Below are 19,733 nucleotides of genomic sequence, written 5' to 3' on the forward strand. Positions count from 1 at the left end.
CTAATAAACATTTAGACAATGTCTTTAATATACTTCCACATGCTTTAACTTTCGGTCAGCCCTGAAATGGTCAGGCAGTTGGATTAGGTGGTCATTTGTAGGTCCCTTCCAACTGAAATTAAATTCTATTCTAATCTATTCTACTCTACTACTCTACTCTACTCTGCTCTACTCTACTCTATTCCCGAACCCCTTGAGGCAGTCCTCCTACAGTCAGAGCAGGGAGGGAAAGAGAAGGTTTGGACTCTAGAGTTTCTCCCCATATCTGAAGATTAACTTAAATTTGCTTAAACTGTCACATGTAATGAGAATATTCTCTGAGGTACTGTGATAGAGAAGGGATCATTATGGGCTACTGCAGGAGAGATTATTGCTGTGATGTCATGTTGGAGCAAATGCTTGGGGGAAGCTGGCTTCCCATAAATTATGGGAGACGTATGCAGAGTTCCACCCAAAATATGCAACAGCTCCACATTTATGATGAAGATTACAATATGGTCTTTCCCAGGCAGGCAAGCACAAACTAAAACTACTTGTATTGAACCATCCAGATAAAAACCAGGAAGGATCCAAACGGCACACCGTTATGGCATAATAGTGCTATGCCTAGATAAATACACTTCATCTCTCAAGAGGATTTTCTAGATTAAGCACAGCACTGGACTAAATGTGGCTAGGTGCCTCCCAAGGTGCTGGCTCAGCTGGCTGCTTACAGCATCGGCATAAAAAGACTTGCATACATGTATGTGCGGAAGACCATGTAAACATATCTGTACACACAAGGGTGACAAGTAGTTCAAACACAAGGAACTTAAGCTTGAGGGAGATCCTCAAACTTAATATGGATGTTTTTCCAACAGGTGAGACAACATGTCATGCCCTAACTGCACTGACAAGCACAGCTATGTCAGAGTGTTTAAACTACCGAACAGGGCAATCTCTACAGCAAGACTTGTGGGGTAAAGAAGGAAGAAATAAAATAAGCAGATAAATGGTGACTAAATATTATGGTATAGGCCCTGAAGGACATAGAACTAAATTATTAGGAAAAAACCCCACAGGAATGTATAAGGGAAGGAATTAAAGTAATAAGGAGGTAACCTGAGATAGGCAAATACATTTGTGGGAGCTGTACAGAATTGCAACTGAAAAGAAAAGATCCAGGGCACATATCTACATGCAGCAGAAATTCTGATAGTACAGACAAGTGAGAAAAGAAGAAAAAACTCTGCTGAATATCAAAGTATGCAGTTTCAGTTAATATTGAAAAATAGAGAAAATAAAGAGAAAAGCCATGGGAAAAGACATCCAAAAATTAAATTAGATTCTGGATAATCACAGAGGGTTTTTTAATCTGCACAAAAAAGCATTTTGGCAGCATGCGCAATTTAAACAAATGTTGGAATTTACATATCACCAACCCAACAACCAATTAGACAGATGAGGGAGTTCTGGGCAGGCACCAGGAAATTTGCAGCAACCCTCCAAAAATACAACCAGCCAAAGCAGGAGCTATAGCTCTTTCAAGGACAGCTATCAGGTCTGATCAGCTTTCAAACATACCTCTTCAGTGCTCCAGAGAACTAGAGTTACGCTGGGACTAGCTCTAAGAGCTGACCATTCCCACCCCCTGATATCCTAGTCTGAACTAACGGAACGTATTCTCTCCTTTGTCTAGATGATCAGCCAAGAGGGAACTGCTTGGAGATAGTCTGGGATTTGTAATTCTAAATGTGAATGCTTCTTGGACAGTTACAAATAAATCACTCATGTCCAAGCTCCTCTGCTTCTCTCCATGGAAAACTCCTGATCAGGGAAGGGTATCAGATAAGTCACCTTTTTTCATTAAGCTTCACTCAGCTTCCTTAATGAATACCCTGAATCTTCATGGCAGACTTTATCCACAACATAATAATAGATGGATCTATTAATAATAAACTTTATTAAAATCTCTCCTTGTAGTAGGAAGTTCCCTACTTCAAGAAAAGCTCCGGTATTTTCCTAATTCTTAGTGGGCATCTGTGGTGGGTTGACCCTGACTGGACACCAGATGTCCACCAAAACCACCCAGTCACTCCCACTCCTCAGCTGGACAGGGAAGAGGAAATATAACAAAAGGCTCCTGGGTTGAGATACGGACAGAGTGATCACTCACCAGTTACCGTCTTGGGCAAAACAGACTCAGCTTGGGGAAATTAGTTTAATTTATTAGCAATCAAATCAGAGAAGGATAATGAGAAATAGAAACTAAGCCTTAAGAAACACCTTCTCTCATCCCTCCCCTCTTCCTCGGCTTAACATTAATCCCGAGTTCTCTACCTGCTGCAGGGCCACAGGGGGTGAGGAATGGGCAGTCAGTTCATTTTCTGCCGCTCCTTTCTCTTCAGCTGGAGGACTCCTCACACTCTCGTCCTGCTCCAGCACAGGGTCCTTCCCACGGGAGCAGTCCTCCATGAACTTCTCCAACGTGAGTCCCTTCCACGGGCTGCAGTTCTTCACTAACTGCTCCAGCATGGGCCCTTCCACAGGGTGCAGTCCTTCAGGAACAGACTGCCCCAGCGTGGGTCCTTGTGACTTGGTCACAAGCCCTGCCAGCAAACCTGCTCCAGCCTGGGCTCCTCTCTCCGTGGCTCCCCAGCTCCTGCCAGGACCCTGCTCCAGTGTGGGCGTCCCATGGGTCACAACCTCCTTTGGGCATCTGTCTGCTCTGGCACGGGGTCCTCCACGGGCCACAGGTGGGGATCTGCTCCACCGTTAACCTGCACAGGCTGCAGGGGCACAGCGGGCCTCACCATGGGCTTCACCATGGGCTGCCGGGGAATCTGCTCCAGCACCTGGAGCACCTCCTCACCCTCCTGCTTCACTGACCTTGGTGTCTGCAGAGCTGTTGCTTTCACATGGTCTCACTCCTTTCTCTGGCTGCAGTTGCTGCTGCCCAGCAGCTTTTCCCCCTTCTTAAATATGTTACCCCAGAAGTGTTACCAGTGTTGGTGATGGGCTCGGCCTTGGCCAGCGGTGGGTCTGTCTTGGAACTGTCTGGCATTGACTCTATGGGACATGGGGGAAGCTTCTAGCAGCTTCTCACAGAAGCCACCCCTGTAGCCTCCCACTACCAAAACCTTGCCATGCAAACCCAATACAGCCTCTGTCACTACTGTTTTTCTCATTATGGTTAAAACATTCCCTTCTAAAGAGATGGTCAGACTGAAAGACTGTCAAGAATCAGCTTTGGTCATTCCTACCTCCTACTTGCTTCAATCTTTTCCAGTCTTATTTAAATGAAAGTGAGAAAGATGGTAACCTGATTTTTCTAGCTCAGTAGCTCCTCACAGACACCACACAAAAGTATTCAATGTGTTTATAAACAAAAGTTTTTGTTTGGGGGAATTAATTTTCCCCTTCCCTGCAGTAGGGCGTCTTTTCTTCCTGTTAATCTATCTCCTACTACTTGGGTCTTTTATGCTTTTGTACTTGGTGGTACGCTTGATAAATTATTGACCTCAACATTTTATTTATGTTTTTTTTCAAATCTTTATGTCTGTTCTTCCCTCTTGCTAAACTTTTTCCTTCATTCAGTTTATTTGCTTTTGGATGGTATCAATTTTTTGGCTTTCTGCTGTTTTCAGAAGCAAGCTATCTCATTGAAAATGCAGTTATTGGCTGTTGCTTCTGCTTTCTCTTTTTCCCTACATCAATACTCTCCCTGCAAAGAGAACAGAACCATAAAACCTCTGAGGTCAAGTAGGCTTTGAAAATGCTCATCATAGTGGGAAAGAAAAAAAAGAGTAGATTGCTTTCTTTGGAACTTTGTTGTATACATAAAGAAGGGAACCTCAGCAAAAGAGGAGGGGAGTGATTTTCAATAGCATGACATAAACCAAAATAAGTAGTCCAAAAAACTGAAAGAGGTCTACAGAAGTAGCAAACTATTTACATTAAACACGAAGATGAGTCAAAATTTCTCCTTGGATGGTTTTGCAGTTCTACCAGTTAGCTGGGACATTGCATGTGTTGGTAAACTGCAAAATTCCCTTGGGAATTATGTGCTGTTTTGACCCACTGCTCTGTAAGGAGACAGTGGGTTGTTTTGACATTGATTACGTGCAGCTGTGATCCTGCAGCAAAGAGGTGAATAACTTTGAGGGAGTATGAAAAGAAACCTGGATGAGACAGAAACAAAGGAGGAACGTGATCTCACCTCTATAAGATAAGGGAACAGCGTGAACAGCAGAGTAGCCTATAGTGAACAGCGGCTGGGCGCGTGGACAGCAGAGTTTGACCAGTAATAAAGCTTTTAGCAGCGCATGTACAGAGTATGAACTTATAAAAGCTGGAACTAACTAACAATAAAAGTCTTTGCTTCACAATCCTTGCAAAGTCCGTGCCTCGTACGCCACGCTGCTCATATTGTTTTTTATGTTTGGCCTTATTTTTGCAAGAATTCTTACAGGTCTGATCATACAGTGCAAGTCTCCTATCTGTATATGTCTGATTTTCTGACAGATATGAGGAAGACTATCAACAAGCTCAACAGATACAATTTTCATGGTGCTTTGTAAAAGGGCCTATATGAGAATCCCAATCTTTAAAAATAAACAGTTTGCCTGCTTCTTTTTCCTATTCAGACTTGAAGTTTTAGTAAGGTCTAAAGCGAACACCTAGAATAATTAGCTTATGATGTTTCGTTTTATTGACATTTATTGGCTACCTAAGGGAACAGAAAAGCTCCAATGTATGGATTATGCAGTAGATAGGGTCATAGGTTTTATTTTCACCTTGACATTTACTCATTGGAGATAGTGGATCAGCTACTTAAACACTCTCCGGCTTTAAAAGTTCAGTCTGAAAACCTTCTGAAACGGCTTTTGTATGTACTGAACACCAACCTTTTCCATTGATCCTACATGAGAGATGGAGGTATGTAGCACATCACAAGTAATCCAAGGTATCATGCAAAACTGAGCTCATAGTGCAGCAATCAAACTGAAAGAAACTGTTAACAGTTCTACTTCATTCTTCAAGGAATTACCCATGCCTTGTTCTACAATTACCGTTCCATTGCCTTCATTTTGAAAAATGACATTAGGGAAATACCTATACATGTACATCACAAACCACTTCCCATTGATTTTGGTTAAAAGCTAGAAAGTCTGCATAAATAGTTGCCTTTGATGCCCTCTAACAAGCTTAAAAGCAGTAATAACCAACTCAAACTGCTAGAAATGACTGTGCATGTCAACTGCCTGATGGCTGATCATTTCTTATGCGTAAGCATGTATTTTTGTTACCTTGATTGCTGGAATAGGCTTCTTCGGAATGAAATGCTTTTTTTCGGGAAGTACAGCAGCGATGTGCTGTTCCATCAGTTTAATCTTGTTCTCAGCTACTATCTTTTTGCGTTGGTCCAGGTAAGGCCCAAAACTAGGCAGTTTCTGCAAGAAAAATCGGGAAACATGATTACACTTAATAAGTGGGTGTAGCAAAAAGGTGAGCCCGATACCAAGGGCGTGATCCTAAGTCCTTGCTGAGTGTGACTTAATTCTTATTCAGGAAGTTGAAATTGAAATCAGTGATGCTGTACCAGAGTGAGAAGTGAATAAAAATCAAATATGAACTTCAGGATCTGACTTGAAAATATATATTGAATATTAAAATATTAATATACTACAGCAGAAGAACAGCTGAATTGCAGGTCAGCATCCAACAGTCTTATATTTCCCCATTGCATACTTGCTTATATATAAAAATGTATCGTGTTAAATAATTCAAATGTACAGTATGTGGAAAGGTATCATAAAACTATCAGTTTACTTAGAAGGATTCTAACAGTTTAGATTATTTGTGCAGATATCTGAATATATCAATATATATTTTTAACGCTTACGAACTGGTATTTTGCATTCTGATGACAGAAGGCTGGCTTGACCTGTCAAAGTAAGGCTAACAAACACCAAATGAACTGAAACACATTCTAATCTTCCAGTTTAACTCCATATCCCGCTTGCAGTCTTCACTGCAACATTTAATCCCTGGATCCAATTAAGCAGACTCTACAGGAAGATTTCACTGAATTGCAAAACTCATCTCACCCAAGAACGTGAAAGTGCTGGTTCAGATTTCATGGAACACCCAGCTTCCTGAAAGAAAAAGTCCCTTTGCTTACCTAGCAGAGATATGGACAACTGTAATGTGCCACAATCACAGATTTAGGTGAATGAAAAATGGTAGAAACCACAGATTTTGCTTGATGCAAAAGACCATGCCCTTCTTCCCCTGAAACTAGTTCCTTATTCTGCCGAAGTCTTTTATTCACCTAACTAAACCCTGTTCGGAAGCTACTGCAGTACTGCAGAACCTAGCAGGTAGTAACAGGGGATACATAGCCTCAGCAGCTGCTGGCATTAATTCATGCTAATAATACAACCTCAAAGAGCATATTGAGCAAGATACAGTACTGCTGTGGTTATCAATTTTTTAAGAGGGAATTTCAATGTGAATTTTAAAACCAGAATTATTTAAAAATTTAGAAATTATTATTTTTTTAAATGAAGTAAATCCAGAAGAGGTTACCCTGCTTTTCTACTAATCCTTAGAAGAAAAATTCCTCAGTGAGCTGTGTCAGTCATGATACCCAACCTTGGGACCTCAGGCTTCTTCTTAGGACAAATAAAAGCTTCCTTGGCTACTAGGTTTTCAGTACTCTGAGCATACAGCCAGAGAGGGCAAGGTCCTTGAAATGCTTCCCCGCTTCCGAGACTTGGTTTGTGGCCTCAACACATCTTCAAGTCAGAACAAGACCTGCGGTCTCTTGGTGGTCTCCAGAGGAGGTGTCCTCCTGCAGGCTGGGACCGAGTCGTACTCTGGGACACAGCCTCAGTCTAGGCAAATACAAGACCCGAACTATGTGGGACGGTGCAGACCCCATCTGCCCCAAATCTATATGTAGCCCGAGTTTGCCCACTGGCAAAGGGCACTTGCTTTGCCTGTTCAGTGGGAACTTTGCTACCAAATGCCATGGTCAAGGACTTCCTTACAGACATCAGACAAACTTTACTTTCTGTACAGTTACCATACATGATCTTGGAAAGGAAATGTTCTAGGATGTCTTAAAATAAGGCTGCAAATACTACTGCATACAGCAGTAAGGTACTGGCCTTACGCAGCAAAGTCAAATAAGACAGCAAAACTAGAATTATTTTAAACAAGAAAATGAGTAGAAGAAAGAATTTGTCTAATTTCAAGAATACAGAGAGATTAAATTATTTATAAGACTTTTAGAAAACCTAAGACTTAGCAAAAATTTTAAAAATACAGATTTTGATAAAAAGTGTTCTCATATGTCTGCTAGGCTGCATCAATTAGAAATACATTTTGGCTACAAATAAGTAGTAGCTGTGTCACCGAGAAACTATTTTCTTTCCATAATTTATGTGCTGATGCCAACAGCTTTGGGTTTGAGAGGGCAGGAGATCTGATGACAAAGCATTTTTGGACTCTTCCCTGTCTGGCTAGGAATTGAATTGCTGACTTTCAGAGTAGGCAGCAAAGCTAATTTTGCTGAGGTTTTAACTGAAGTAGCAGAGAGAGGAGACAGTTGTTCATGGCTTGACTGACTGAAGATCATCTTTGGGAAGAACAGCCAAATCTCTGCAGAATAAATCCTTTACTTTTCAGTTCTCTTGAGGTATGCCCAATCTCCTCATTTCTACAGACAGAAATACTGAGTATATTGAAATTAAATAGCTGATCTAAAGAAAGGTGTGGAAAAAGAATTAATTTTTGTGTATAGGTGAAAAGTGAATTACAAAGGTAATTAATTAATTTTCTAAGCTGTGAGATGGAAGTATTTAGATTTTTACATCTAACATAGCTGCTAGCTGGAACGTACAGCAGACTTTCTGAAAACTGCAATGCCATCAGTACCATAATTCAGATTTTTGTAATGACATGCATACAGTTAAATTAAACTATATAATTTATATCTTTTAAAAATAAATGAAATTATGATTAATCTAGAAAACTAACATCAAACATTAGTCCTTGCTGTTCATTTCTGGTTTTCCATCAAGAAAAAGATTAAATTGAATTTGAAATAATGAAGGAAACACCTAGGTCTTGGTCCAGGCTTGGGCATACACAATGAGCTTCCACTGACTTAGCAGAAGGTGACTGTCTGCCCATACAAATGGTCTGGTTATTTTGTGTTTGGAGTCCAGCAGTTCACAAGCAGCCAAGCCAAATTTCATCAAACAACACTGAAAACCAGCAATCTTTTCTATAACAATAAATAATACATGAAAATATAGCCTCAGGAGCTTAGGAAGGGCTTATTGATGGTTCCTCTTATGAGTAATGCACAGATAGGGAACGCTGATGAGACTGCTTATTGTTCAGAGTTATGGTTTCAAACATTTTGGAGTCAAAGGCCATATGAAATGGCAAACAATATTTTAATGAAGTGAGTTACTGGATATAGAAAAAGTGGGAACATGTTGAAATAACTGCTGAAGAGATGGATATTTAAGAGAGTTTAAAATTAAATCAACTCTAATTGTTGTAGGGGATATCTTCCTAAGCACATGGGGAATTTAATACCACAATTCCCAATGAAAGCAACAAGCACAGAATTTGGTGAGGTTAACTCTTGCTCGCTTTTGAAATCTTCCTACAGTATGGTTTGTTTGGTGGGGTTTATATTTATTTATTTATTTATTATTTCCAGATAATCCAATGTAACTAAACTCTCCACAAGATAGCTTTGATATCTTTGCCATATCAACATCTGCCTAAAAAACCCAATATGAATATGTGTATAATAGCAAGTGTTTAGAACACTGCAACAAACAGTAATTAGGTAATCCTTGTCTACTTATATATCTGTATCAGTGACGTCTATAGCTGCATTATTTGTATCCGTCTGTATATAGCCATAATTTAACATGCTTCTATTGGAGGGATAACATTGAGAACAGTGCCAAAATAAATATTTTAAGTGGTATTACTTCATTGTTTATAATTGCATTATCACAAAACTGGAAGCTTGAAATAGTGTCATGGAGTATTTTACAAAAAGAAAGGAAAAGCCCAAATTCTCACCCACCAAGACTTCCAAAAGCTGCCTTTTAGCTGATGAACTGTATAAATCTCCAGTAACACTGTGATTTTTGTTTGAGCAGTTTCTCTAGGGATTCATCATTGATGAATTTGTTCTCACCAGAAAAGCTAAATCCTACTCATTTAAAGATAACAGTATCTTCCACTAAAACTGTCTCTATCCAGATATAAAAAAGCATTACCCTGCCAATAACGAACTGACAACATAATGAATCAACAATGAAACCTTAAGCCAGGAGAGCTTTAAGGTGAATAAGTCTGTTTTGATTATAATTTATTCATGGATCAATCTGAAAGTAATTGAGCATATTATGAACTAAAAAGGTGCTTGTTTCCTAATGGTAAAGAGTAAAGAGAATCCTCCACTTCCAATTGCTGCAATTTTTATGGGCACACAGGCAAGCAGCCTAACTGGTAGAACAGGCTAGTGAAGAGGGCAGCGCAGTGTGTGTCAGACAACCCAGACTGTACTTCCAAGTTTGAAACTGATCTGCTCCTTAATCTGGGAAAGTCCACGTATGTCTCCATGATGTAGTCATGGCTTGCTTATCTGGGAGCTGTCTCCTACTAATGGGCTGGATGCTATCTACTATTAGAAGACCCAGATTTCAATTGGCACAGTGTATGGGTTTGCATTGCAAGGTTTTGGTAGTGGGGGCTACAGGGGTGGCTTCTGTGAGAAGCTGCTAGAAGCTTCCCCCATGTCCCATAGAGTCAATGCCAGACAGTTCCAAGACAGACCCACCGCTGGCCAAGGCCGAGCCCATCACCAACACTGGTAACACTTCTGGGGTAACATATTTAAGAAGGGGGAAAAGCTGCTGGGCAGCAGCAACTGCAGCCAGAGAAAGGAGTGAGACCATGTGAAAGCAACAGCTCTGCAGACACCAAGGTCAGTGAAGCAGGAGGGTGAGGAGGTGCTCCAGGTGCTGGAGCAGATTCCCCGGCAGCCCATGGTGAGGCCCGCTGTGCCCCTGCAGCCTGTGCAGGTTAACGGTGGAGCAGATCCCCACCTGTGGCCCGTGGAGGACCCCGTGCCAGAGCAGACAGATGCCCAAAGGAGGTTGTGACCCATGGGACGCCCACACTGGAGCAGGGTCCTGGCAGGAGCTGGGGAGCCACGGAGAGAGGAGCCCAGGCTGGAGCAGGTTTGCTGGCAGGGCTTGTGACCAAGTCACAAGGACCCACGCTGGGGCAGTCTGTTCCTGAAGGACTGCACCCTGTGGAAGGGCCCATGCTGGAGCAGTTAGTGAAGAACTGCAGCCCGTGGAAGGGACTCACGTTGGAGAAGTTCATGGAGGACTGCTCCCGTGGGAAGGACCCTGCGCTGGAGCAGGACGAGAGTGTGAGGAGTCCTCCAGCTGAAGAGAAAGGAGCGGCAGAAAATGAACTGACTGCCCATTCCCCACCCCCTGTGGCCCTGCAGCAGGTAGAGAACTCGGGATTAATGTTAAGCCGAGGAAGAGGGGAGGGATGAGAGAAGGTGTTTCTTAAGGCTTAGTTTCTATTTCTCATTATCCTTCTCTGATTTGATTGCTAATAAATTAAACTAATTTCCCCAAGCTGAGTCTGTTTTGCCCAAGACGGTAACTGGTGAGTGATCACTCTGTCCGTATCTCAACCCAGGAGCCTTTTGTTATATTTCCTCTTCCCTGTCCAGCTGAGGAGTGGGAGTGACTGGGTGGTTTTGGTGGACACCTGGTGTCCAGTCAGGGTCAACCTACCGCACAGAGCTACGTATCTACACCACTCCAGTCGAACAGAAGTATATCCTGCTGGTCCAAGCTGATGCGATGGGCCATCAAAAAGAATACTAGAAAATAGTAATTTTCATAAAAATTATTTTCAGAGAGCAGTGATCACAAGGTAAAGAAAGATCTTATATAAACAATTCCAGGGATCGTTGGCTCATGGAAATTTGGGGCAGCACTATCATTTAGCTATGAGAGAACACATTTCAAAAGTACTCTTTCCCTCATGCGTGAAGAATTTCCTATACTGAATGTAAAGTTGTTATCCAATTTCTTTTATACTTCAGTGTAGCTGCAATCTGAGGTATGAGAATATGTATGCATTCATTCTCTAATCTCCTCTTGCGCACTTTCAACATTTAAACACTTTTAAGTGACAGTGATGTCCTTCACAGATCTGGAAATGGAACTGAAGCCAAACTGTCTTACTTCACATCTTTCAAGTGTAGATATTTCTGCTTCTACTCAGCAAAAGTAGGTGAGAACAAGAATGTAGACTGAAAAATGTCTGACAAATTGAACTGCTAAAAGAGAGTTCAAATTGCTCTACTGAAATACTCTATACTGGTTGTAGTAGACATGCACCAAACAAAGGCCCACATACTCTGTAGTCATTGAAATGGATGGATAATTACCACACCAAGACTTTGCCATGCAGCGGCACACACTAGTGTGTTCTAAAACACTGGTGTGATTTCAAAATCAAACAAGAGATGGCTTTTAATCTTCCTTCTCTGTCACTTGTTTTTCTGAATAGATCTTTCTCTGAAATTACTTAACCAACAGCTTTCCCTCAGAGAAGGAACAAAGAAAGGAGGCAAAAATAGAAATTCTCTAAATGACTGGAAAGGGCAAAGGTGGTCAACTACTTTCACAGAATCACAGAGTGGTTGAGATTGGAAGGGACATCTTGACATCATCCAGACCAACCCTCACCAGTTTGTCTATGAGGATGCTATGGGAGACAGTGTTGAAAGACTTGCTTAAGATAACACCTACTGCTGTCCTCTCATCTACCAAGCCAGTTGTCTCATTGTAGTAGGCTATCAAGTTGGTCAAATGTGGTCTTCCCTTCATACATCCACGCTGACTACTCCCTCTCTGTGAAGAACAGTGTACTGGTAGTAGGTTTAGTTACCCTTCCCAAACACCACTCTCTACTCTACACATGCAGAAAAGCTGGGCTTCATCCCTTTGCTGCCTTGGCAGGATTACATCTGGGAAGGTTTCTTGTTGGCTTCTGAGAACTGAGGAGACAAGCAGCAGGGTGGGTAAAAGCAAAGAGTTAAACAGCTTGGGAGGCTACACAGTCAAATGACTACCTCAGACACAGTTAAAGCTGTGAAGACTGCAGACAAGAATGAATAGCTTTGAAGAGGGTAATAGGTGAAGCAGGACCCCTGAACGTGGGAGCATGGTATGGAAAAGCAATCAGATAAGGGAAACATAAACATTTAAGCAAGGTAGACAGCTGCCCTCACCCAGGAGCTACAAGAATTTAAATCAGGTTTGTATGGGTCATTTTATATGCCCTCAGCACAAAGGTTTTAGTAATGTTTGACCCCCATTTGTTCATGTGGAAAACTTCTATATTTGATGTATAAAGTTTTCCAGAGAAAGCAGTTTCAATTTTAATGATTTTTTTTTCCATTTGCTTCTTAATCCTTCATATTTACTACTTCTAAAGTCTAATGTGCTCAAAATGGCTGCATTTATCTAGAAACCTTATTACATGCTGCACGTACATGTGGCCTTGACCATACTTTACACTGCACTAGTTTCCATTCAGTGGTCTGCCTCCACCCTCTTGCAACTTTACAACAACAAAAAAGATTACTAAAGTTTCCTTAAGTGGTATCTGCTTTCTTCCTTGTTCTTGGAGAATACAAAGAAACACGATTCTAACATTTCCAGAGAGGAAGAAAACACAAAGTCCCAGTACCAAAGAACAGCAACAGTAACAACAACAAAATCTTGTCACAATGTCAAGGTAGCTTGTGTTCCTTCTGGGAAAAAAAATCCAACCCAACAATAAAGCCAAAAGCTGAATTCTGTTCCTCTAAGGTGGCAAATAACACACATATTCACACTCACAGATATATGGAGGGAATATTTTGCACAAGCTTGCCCCACTAATCAGGTAAATTGCTTAACTAATGAAAACTAAGTATGTATGGCAATGGAGAAAGTGAAGCTGCAAATTCATAATCTTTTAGACGTTCTTATTCTTTCAGAAATTCAGTTAAATTCTCTTAAATAGGTGCTCTTCTCTGCGTCAGTCTGGCAATGCTAACATATGGGCTCTTCCTGCATGGTAAGGGCCCATAGCATAAAGGGGTCATCCAGATGGCAGTAGGGGTCATGTCAAGACCTCCAGCAGGGAATCCTGCAAGGACCCTCCCCATGGCATGTGGACAGGCAACATGCCATGGAGAGGACAAGGTACTTCACTCTATTAGTTTCCATCTGATAGTGAGCTTCTTGGGCCAACACCGGTTATTACAGCCCTCAGAGCTGCTGTAGTTACATTTGCAAGAAGCCACAGAGAATTTGTCCCTTGTATTAAAGGATTCACCCATTCTCACAGCTCTTTTTCTTAGAGCTGAGACATTACTGGCATCACTGCCTTCAATGATGTGGAAATGCCTTCAAAATAAAGGACAGAACACAACAATTCTTCAGAAAAAAAACCCAAAACCAAAAAACACAACAAAACAAAACAAACAAAAAACCTCTGCCTTTCAGTTATTTTGATATTTTTTTCCTGGAACTTTTATTTGCTTCGTAAACAGTGCTGTCTCAATAATCTGTAATTACTACACATATACTTGTTCCTGTAACCTCTGCTCACCACACTATGTGTGTATGTACCACTGCATTTACTTACTCTACTATTCCGCTTGCTCTTTAGACCATGATTATTTAAAGCGGGTGAGCTAACCCCCAGCCCTGCAGTAATTCTGAGACTAAACTAAACATTAATGTGTGTTCTAGGAAAACATATTGCTGTGACCTCACCATGAGATATACAGTACCATGCTTGAGTTTGCAGATAAAACCATTATTCAAAATAACAATTATTTCTTCTCTTATCATTTTTCTAACACTGTCAATTTTTTTTCTACTAGCTGAAAATGATGAACAAATTATTCTTCATGTTCTACCTCAAATGTATGTTTTTTAACAGTTTATATATACACCTGTAAAAGAAAAGATTTTAGGATTATAGGTTTACTATAGTGCAGCAAAAACTTGCATTCTACAAATGTACTGAAGTCATGAAATATTCATCAATAAAACAAAAAGGAGTTAATATTTGAAGCAAGCTTAGACATTTACAATCAAAAGCCAGGATGACATAGATGATAAAGAAAATGTTACCTTCTGGGGTGAAGAAAAGGAGATACTGATACACATTACTGTGCTACTTCATGAACATCTGGCAGTCTGTCACTTAATAGACAACAACATCTTCTCTAAACAGAAGAGACTTGAATTCATCAGGGATTCCTGTAGTACAGTATGTGCTTAACTTAAGTACCTGCTTTCTGTGATTTCCATAGATTACCATATTCATGACACTGTGGAGTGAAAGCATTCTTCTCACTCTCTAACCAGAACATGCAAAAGAAATTAAAACATTGGCAGGCACTTTGTCTCCAGTTTGTTGGACATGTGAGGAAAGGACTTTCCACCCATTTATGCAGATGAAATTCTGTCAGCTAAGCAGCAGCATAACAAAGATGTCAGTAGAATGGCTATTAACAAATATCTGACAGGCAAGCAAATATAACTGTATTCAAATGCATTTAGGAAATGTGGATCAGGATCAGTTGAGCCTGAGTATTGGAAAAAACATTGTGCAAACGCGATTTCGTACTTTTACTGGTACAGAAGTAAAAATACATCAGTCCAGTATTCACATTTTCGTGTGTATCTATATACCGTAGTGTACATATATCCATACATTCAGCTTACGTGCTTATCATATCAATTACCCACTTTCTCCTCCAAGCTGCTGGTAACTAGAGCTGTTCAGAACAACCCTAAAATCATCTTGTTTCTTTGGATTTAACCACCCTCTTCTGTGTGTCCCTGTGCCTCATGAGGAGACTGAACTCCAACAGTACCTAATGGCTGTCTGTTTTCTAGGTCCTTTCAAAGAAGTTTCAGGGCTGCTAGCTAGACTATTAAAAAGGAAAAATAAACCTTTTCTTACAACTATGAGAAAGCATGAATATCCTTGCTGCTATGGCAAAATGAGTGGTTACCAACTGACTGGTCAAACATCACGCTGCTGACCCAGCAAGGTGAGTGGAGCTGTATTAAGCCAAATTTGCTAATTCCACTTGTGCTAAATGAGCTGGGTCAGGTACCAGGAGCAGCCTAGCCCTGTTTCTAGAACTGTGAAGCCCGGTGAAGCTGCATTTAAACTGCCTACAGGACCCATGTGAATCTGTTCAAAAGCTCCTTGAGCAACCTGGCACTACCACGAAGCCCGAGGGCAAATTACACCCTGTGGGCAGGAGAGGTGAAATGCACTCTACAGACATCCTCCTTAGCTCTCCCGCATGCCCAGCATCTCCCTGGTGGACAGCTCTAGACACTCTGCAGTACTTAGAAAGTCTATGTATGCACCATGGCCATATGAAAAAATTCCGGTCTCATCAGTCATTCCCATCAAATTTGTGCTCTCGTGGGAATGTGAGACTAGGCAGAGAGGGCAACCAGCAATGACCTCTTCCAGCCTCCGAAAGAAACAAGGATTTTGCCACTCTGTGAGGTTTGAGTACATTCAGTAAAATAACCACTGCTGCCACTGTGTGCAAAGAAAAGTGCATTTTCACTATTGCTGTGTGTGTTTTGCCTGCAAATTTACCTATCAAATACTTTTTCCTAACAGTTAAACCCTGCACAAGTGGTAAGAGTTCTTCCACTTTTTCCATCTGCTGGAGCCTTTGCAGATATCTGCTTCATTTTTGTTTTGATTGTTGTGTATCCAGCCTTTTTGTTTTGATCTGGAAGCTCCAGACTTATTACTGACTTGCCTATACTGTAAACAGCATATCATTTCAATATATCTAGAAATAAACTCAGCTTTCCCCTGGTAGATTACACATCACATAACTATACATACATTAGTGCACTAATAGATTACTTAAATGCAAACCACCGCTAATAATTCCTAAGCAAACCTTCTTCCACTTCACATTCATTGTAATCCATCTCTTATGGCAGACGAACTACAGTACTTATCCTCTTTCTGCACAGACTACAATGCCTTCCCTCATTCATCTCTCACACAAGTAATCCTTCCATCTCTGCTTCACACAATCCTAATTTAAATGTAAAGCATGCAGTGCAGACAAATGAGCTCCAGTCAACTCTTGCAGTTTTGACCAAGAAGCCTTACCATTGCCTTTTAGAGTCCTCAAACTCAATAATACAATGATATTTATCATCACCTTAATAATATAAACTCACTAAATTTCATGCTAAGAGTCATAATACAAATAGTTCTGGCATTAATAGCAAGTGCTTCCATCCCTAGTCAGTCAGAACTCCCAGTTCAGCTGGCAAGAGGCAAGATAGGAAAACGCTGAATGCTCTCCTATTCCTATGAAGAGTTTCAGTATTCTGGTTGATTAAGTCCTTCCAACAGTTCTGAAAATGTGACAAATCAACACATAATAATATATGACATTAAAAAAATTACAAGAATATAGCCAGATGGTAAAATTGGAATGGCCCACTGAAAGAAAGTGATGATGAAGAGTTTTGATCATTTGAAATTCTTAAAACTTTTAAACAGATCTGAAAAGAAATAAGTAATTACTAATTAAAATTATTATATCAAACCTTTCTTATGAATAAAATATCAGTAACACATTATAAAAGTGATACCTTCACGAAACTGATATAAATGCTTCCTGTATCATCGTCAAGCAGTGAGGCGATGTCAATGTGTAGGTACCAAAGTAAATAGATGCTATATAAAAAACTAATGTAGACAAACAGAAAAGTACTCATTAGAATCAACCTTCCAAGTCCCTCACAGTGCTTCTCTTGCATATTTATCTGTCTTTATAACAGCTAAAATATAATATCTAAAGTATCATTATGTTCTGAAAATGACATTACAATGGTCGTATATTCTAAAATGCTAATTTGATTAGATTTTCACTCAATTCAATCAGAAGAAGAATTTGATTTTTAAAAATCTAACCTGCAAATCGTTAGGAATACAGATCACAGGCATACATCACTGTATTTTTAAAAACGATCTTGTTTTAAATTACTATAATGGCTTTAAAATGAGTTCTGATCATCTTTTTACTACAAGACTTCACTGATTTGTATGCACAGTTAGGCTTGCGAGTATATGCATTCAGCTTGCCCTCTGCTATTAAATATAACCACAATCGCATATTGCTTCAACAGGCCATCCACTTTTTCATTGCTTTTGTGCTCCTTGTGCATAAACAACGGCGACATGCAACCCTTCCTTTACACACCACTTTGCACTGTGTACTCATTGGGCTATTTTGCAGGACAAAACGACTGGCATGGCACAACAAACTATGTAATTCGTACTTGCAAAGGAAATTCCTGCCCTGATCATACGAGCTTTTACGTGTGGCTGACCTTTAAACAAGCAAGTATTGTGCTGACCAAGGCTAAGCCTCCCTGCAGTGCCAGGGGGAACCAGGACCATGTCTCACTGGCTGGCCACAATCAACCCACTCTTCTTGGAAAGCACACATGGTTCCGCCTGGCTTCATCACAGGAGTTACAGGTGTCCAGTGAAACATAAAACGTAGTGTACGATGGACACCTCTTTTGTGTTGCTTGAAAAAACTGTCATGTCTTCAGCTGTTTTGCACCCAGATAGTTCTAAATAACATACCTCTTTACAGATGAGTGATCACACAAGCCCTACAGAGCTTCCCTACTCAAAAACCTGCCACATTTAAAAATCTCATCCTCATTTAAATTGTAAAAACAAAATTATTTTTATTTCTTGACATAATTAATCTTGTTAAAGTTATGCCAGGTATTTATAGCAATTCAATCTACAGCTCCAAAAAAAATCATCTATAGCCATTTTAACCATATGACAGAAAGGGAAACAAAATTTTCTGCTTGGTGCAGCTTCTCTACATTAACGCTGTCTACAACAGCACTGCTGCTATAAAGGTCACAGATGACATAATTTATATTATTATAGATAATCCATGTAGTCTGTCTGCCTGACTTTTTTTCTCCATATTTTATAGAGGTGCTGTGTATTCTGATAGATAAAGCTCCTGGGAGAGCTTCAGTCTGAGCGGCTTACAAAGGCAGGAGCACTCACCACGCAGGAAAGATTTGCTGCTTCACCTCAGGAAGGCTGGCACTGCGAGCGGTCCTGCGTGAGCAGTAAGTCTGTTCCCAAACATCCACCCTCTCTGTGCGCAGACCACTTTGATGAGCCACGACACCATGGCAGGACAAAGTGCTTCCTATCAGGCGTGCACCTGGAGCGGCGCAGGCTGGGAGAGGAGGCAGGGTAGCAAAATGCAGCTTAGCTACACGGGTTTCACAGATAACTGGCACAAAGCCAGCTCACAGCTGTGAAGTATTTAAGCAGCGCTTATTTTGCTGGAGATAGAGTAGGGTTGCCCTCCCGTGCCCCACGGCTGCTGGAAATGCTTGGTGCAGAGCTGGAGTGCTCACTGAGCAGGCAGGGGGAAGAAGAAGGGGCAAGGCTGCGATGGGGAGCAGTAGTGACAGACGGTGGGGCTCTCCTGGGCAGGAGCCGCAACCCCTCAAATCCCCCACTCCTCCTGTGCTACCCCAGGGCTGCTGCCTGCTCCGACAGTAACTTAACTGGCAGAGTGGCTTGTGCCCCTCAGGCACAATTTCAGGCGCTCTGCAGGCTTAGACAAAGATTTTTCTGTGCTCAGACCTCAGAAGTGAGAGAGTGCACGTCACCCCAGCCTTTAATCCTTCCTCCAGATGGGTTATTTTCTTTCAATCACTTTTCTGAAGTAAGAGTTCTCTGAATTTCCTACACATAAATGTGTTTACGCAGTAATAAGCAATCTCATTGTGGTGACAAACCTCAGTTACATTTAGCTGAGATGGCAATATTAAATATTAATATAACTGCTCTCCACCCTTAACCTGGGAAAAAGCACATACAAAACTTAGTAATTATCACTGAAAAAAAAGAATTCCAACTCAACTTTCTTGGCAACTTGGGTTAGAAGGATTACTCTGCCACCTTCAATACTGCCCAAAATGGAACTTGCCAGCAGGATAAAGCTTGGGTGGGCACTTTCTGCAAAAGACTGCCTGTGACACAGCTGTTGCAGTGGTGTGGAGTTTAACAAGTCAGTTGCAAAGTTTATCACTGACATGTTCATCAGTTTGTTTTCTTCTGTCCTACTGACCAAGCCTTGGTAAAAAAAGTGCCTCCTTTCCCATACCTTTGCCTGCTGTTCATACGGCACTGACATTTAGGGTGAGACTAGAAAATACACTCACCCACTCCTGCTTTAGACAAATTACAGGGTCTCTTCAGTATGGGTGGCTTGCATTCAAGTTCATGATTTACCTTGAGGAAAAGGTTTGATCTTGGCAGAATTCTAGCTCGTATTTCTTGGTGGTTGTTAGCCTGCTGATCACAGTATTGCCCTTTGATTTCTTTTTTTTTGAGTGTTATTTATTTCCCCTTTGCCAGTCATAATGCTTCCTTCCGGAGGCAGCAGACACTGAGGTATACACATGTCCCGACGTCAGTACAGCACCAGGTCACTGTGAGCACTTTCTGCAAGAGGCATTTTTCCACCACTGAATGTCTTCCTCTTTGCTTTTTTAAAAAAA

The 19,733-nt window shown here is 41.0% G+C and overlaps 1 protein-coding gene across 1 annotated transcript in view; it reads right to left on the minus strand.

The window, feature by feature from the left end:
- Positions 1-19,733, minus strand: part of DPYD (dihydropyrimidine dehydrogenase) — a 366,851-nt gene that overhangs the window by 12,024 nt on the left and 335,094 nt on the right. Inside the window, exon 21 of the mRNA XM_037404065.1 lies at positions 5,289-5,432. Coding sequence (XP_037259962.1) covers positions 5,289-5,432 — 144 coding nt within the window. The remainder of the gene's footprint in view (positions 1-5,288; positions 5,433-19,733) is intronic.

The sequence above is a fragment of the Falco rusticolus genome, chromosome 11, assembly GCF_015220075.1.
Source record: "Falco rusticolus isolate bFalRus1 chromosome 11, bFalRus1.pri, whole genome shotgun sequence".
Classification (NCBI taxonomy): Eukaryota; Metazoa; Chordata; class Aves; order Falconiformes; family Falconidae; genus Falco; species Falco rusticolus.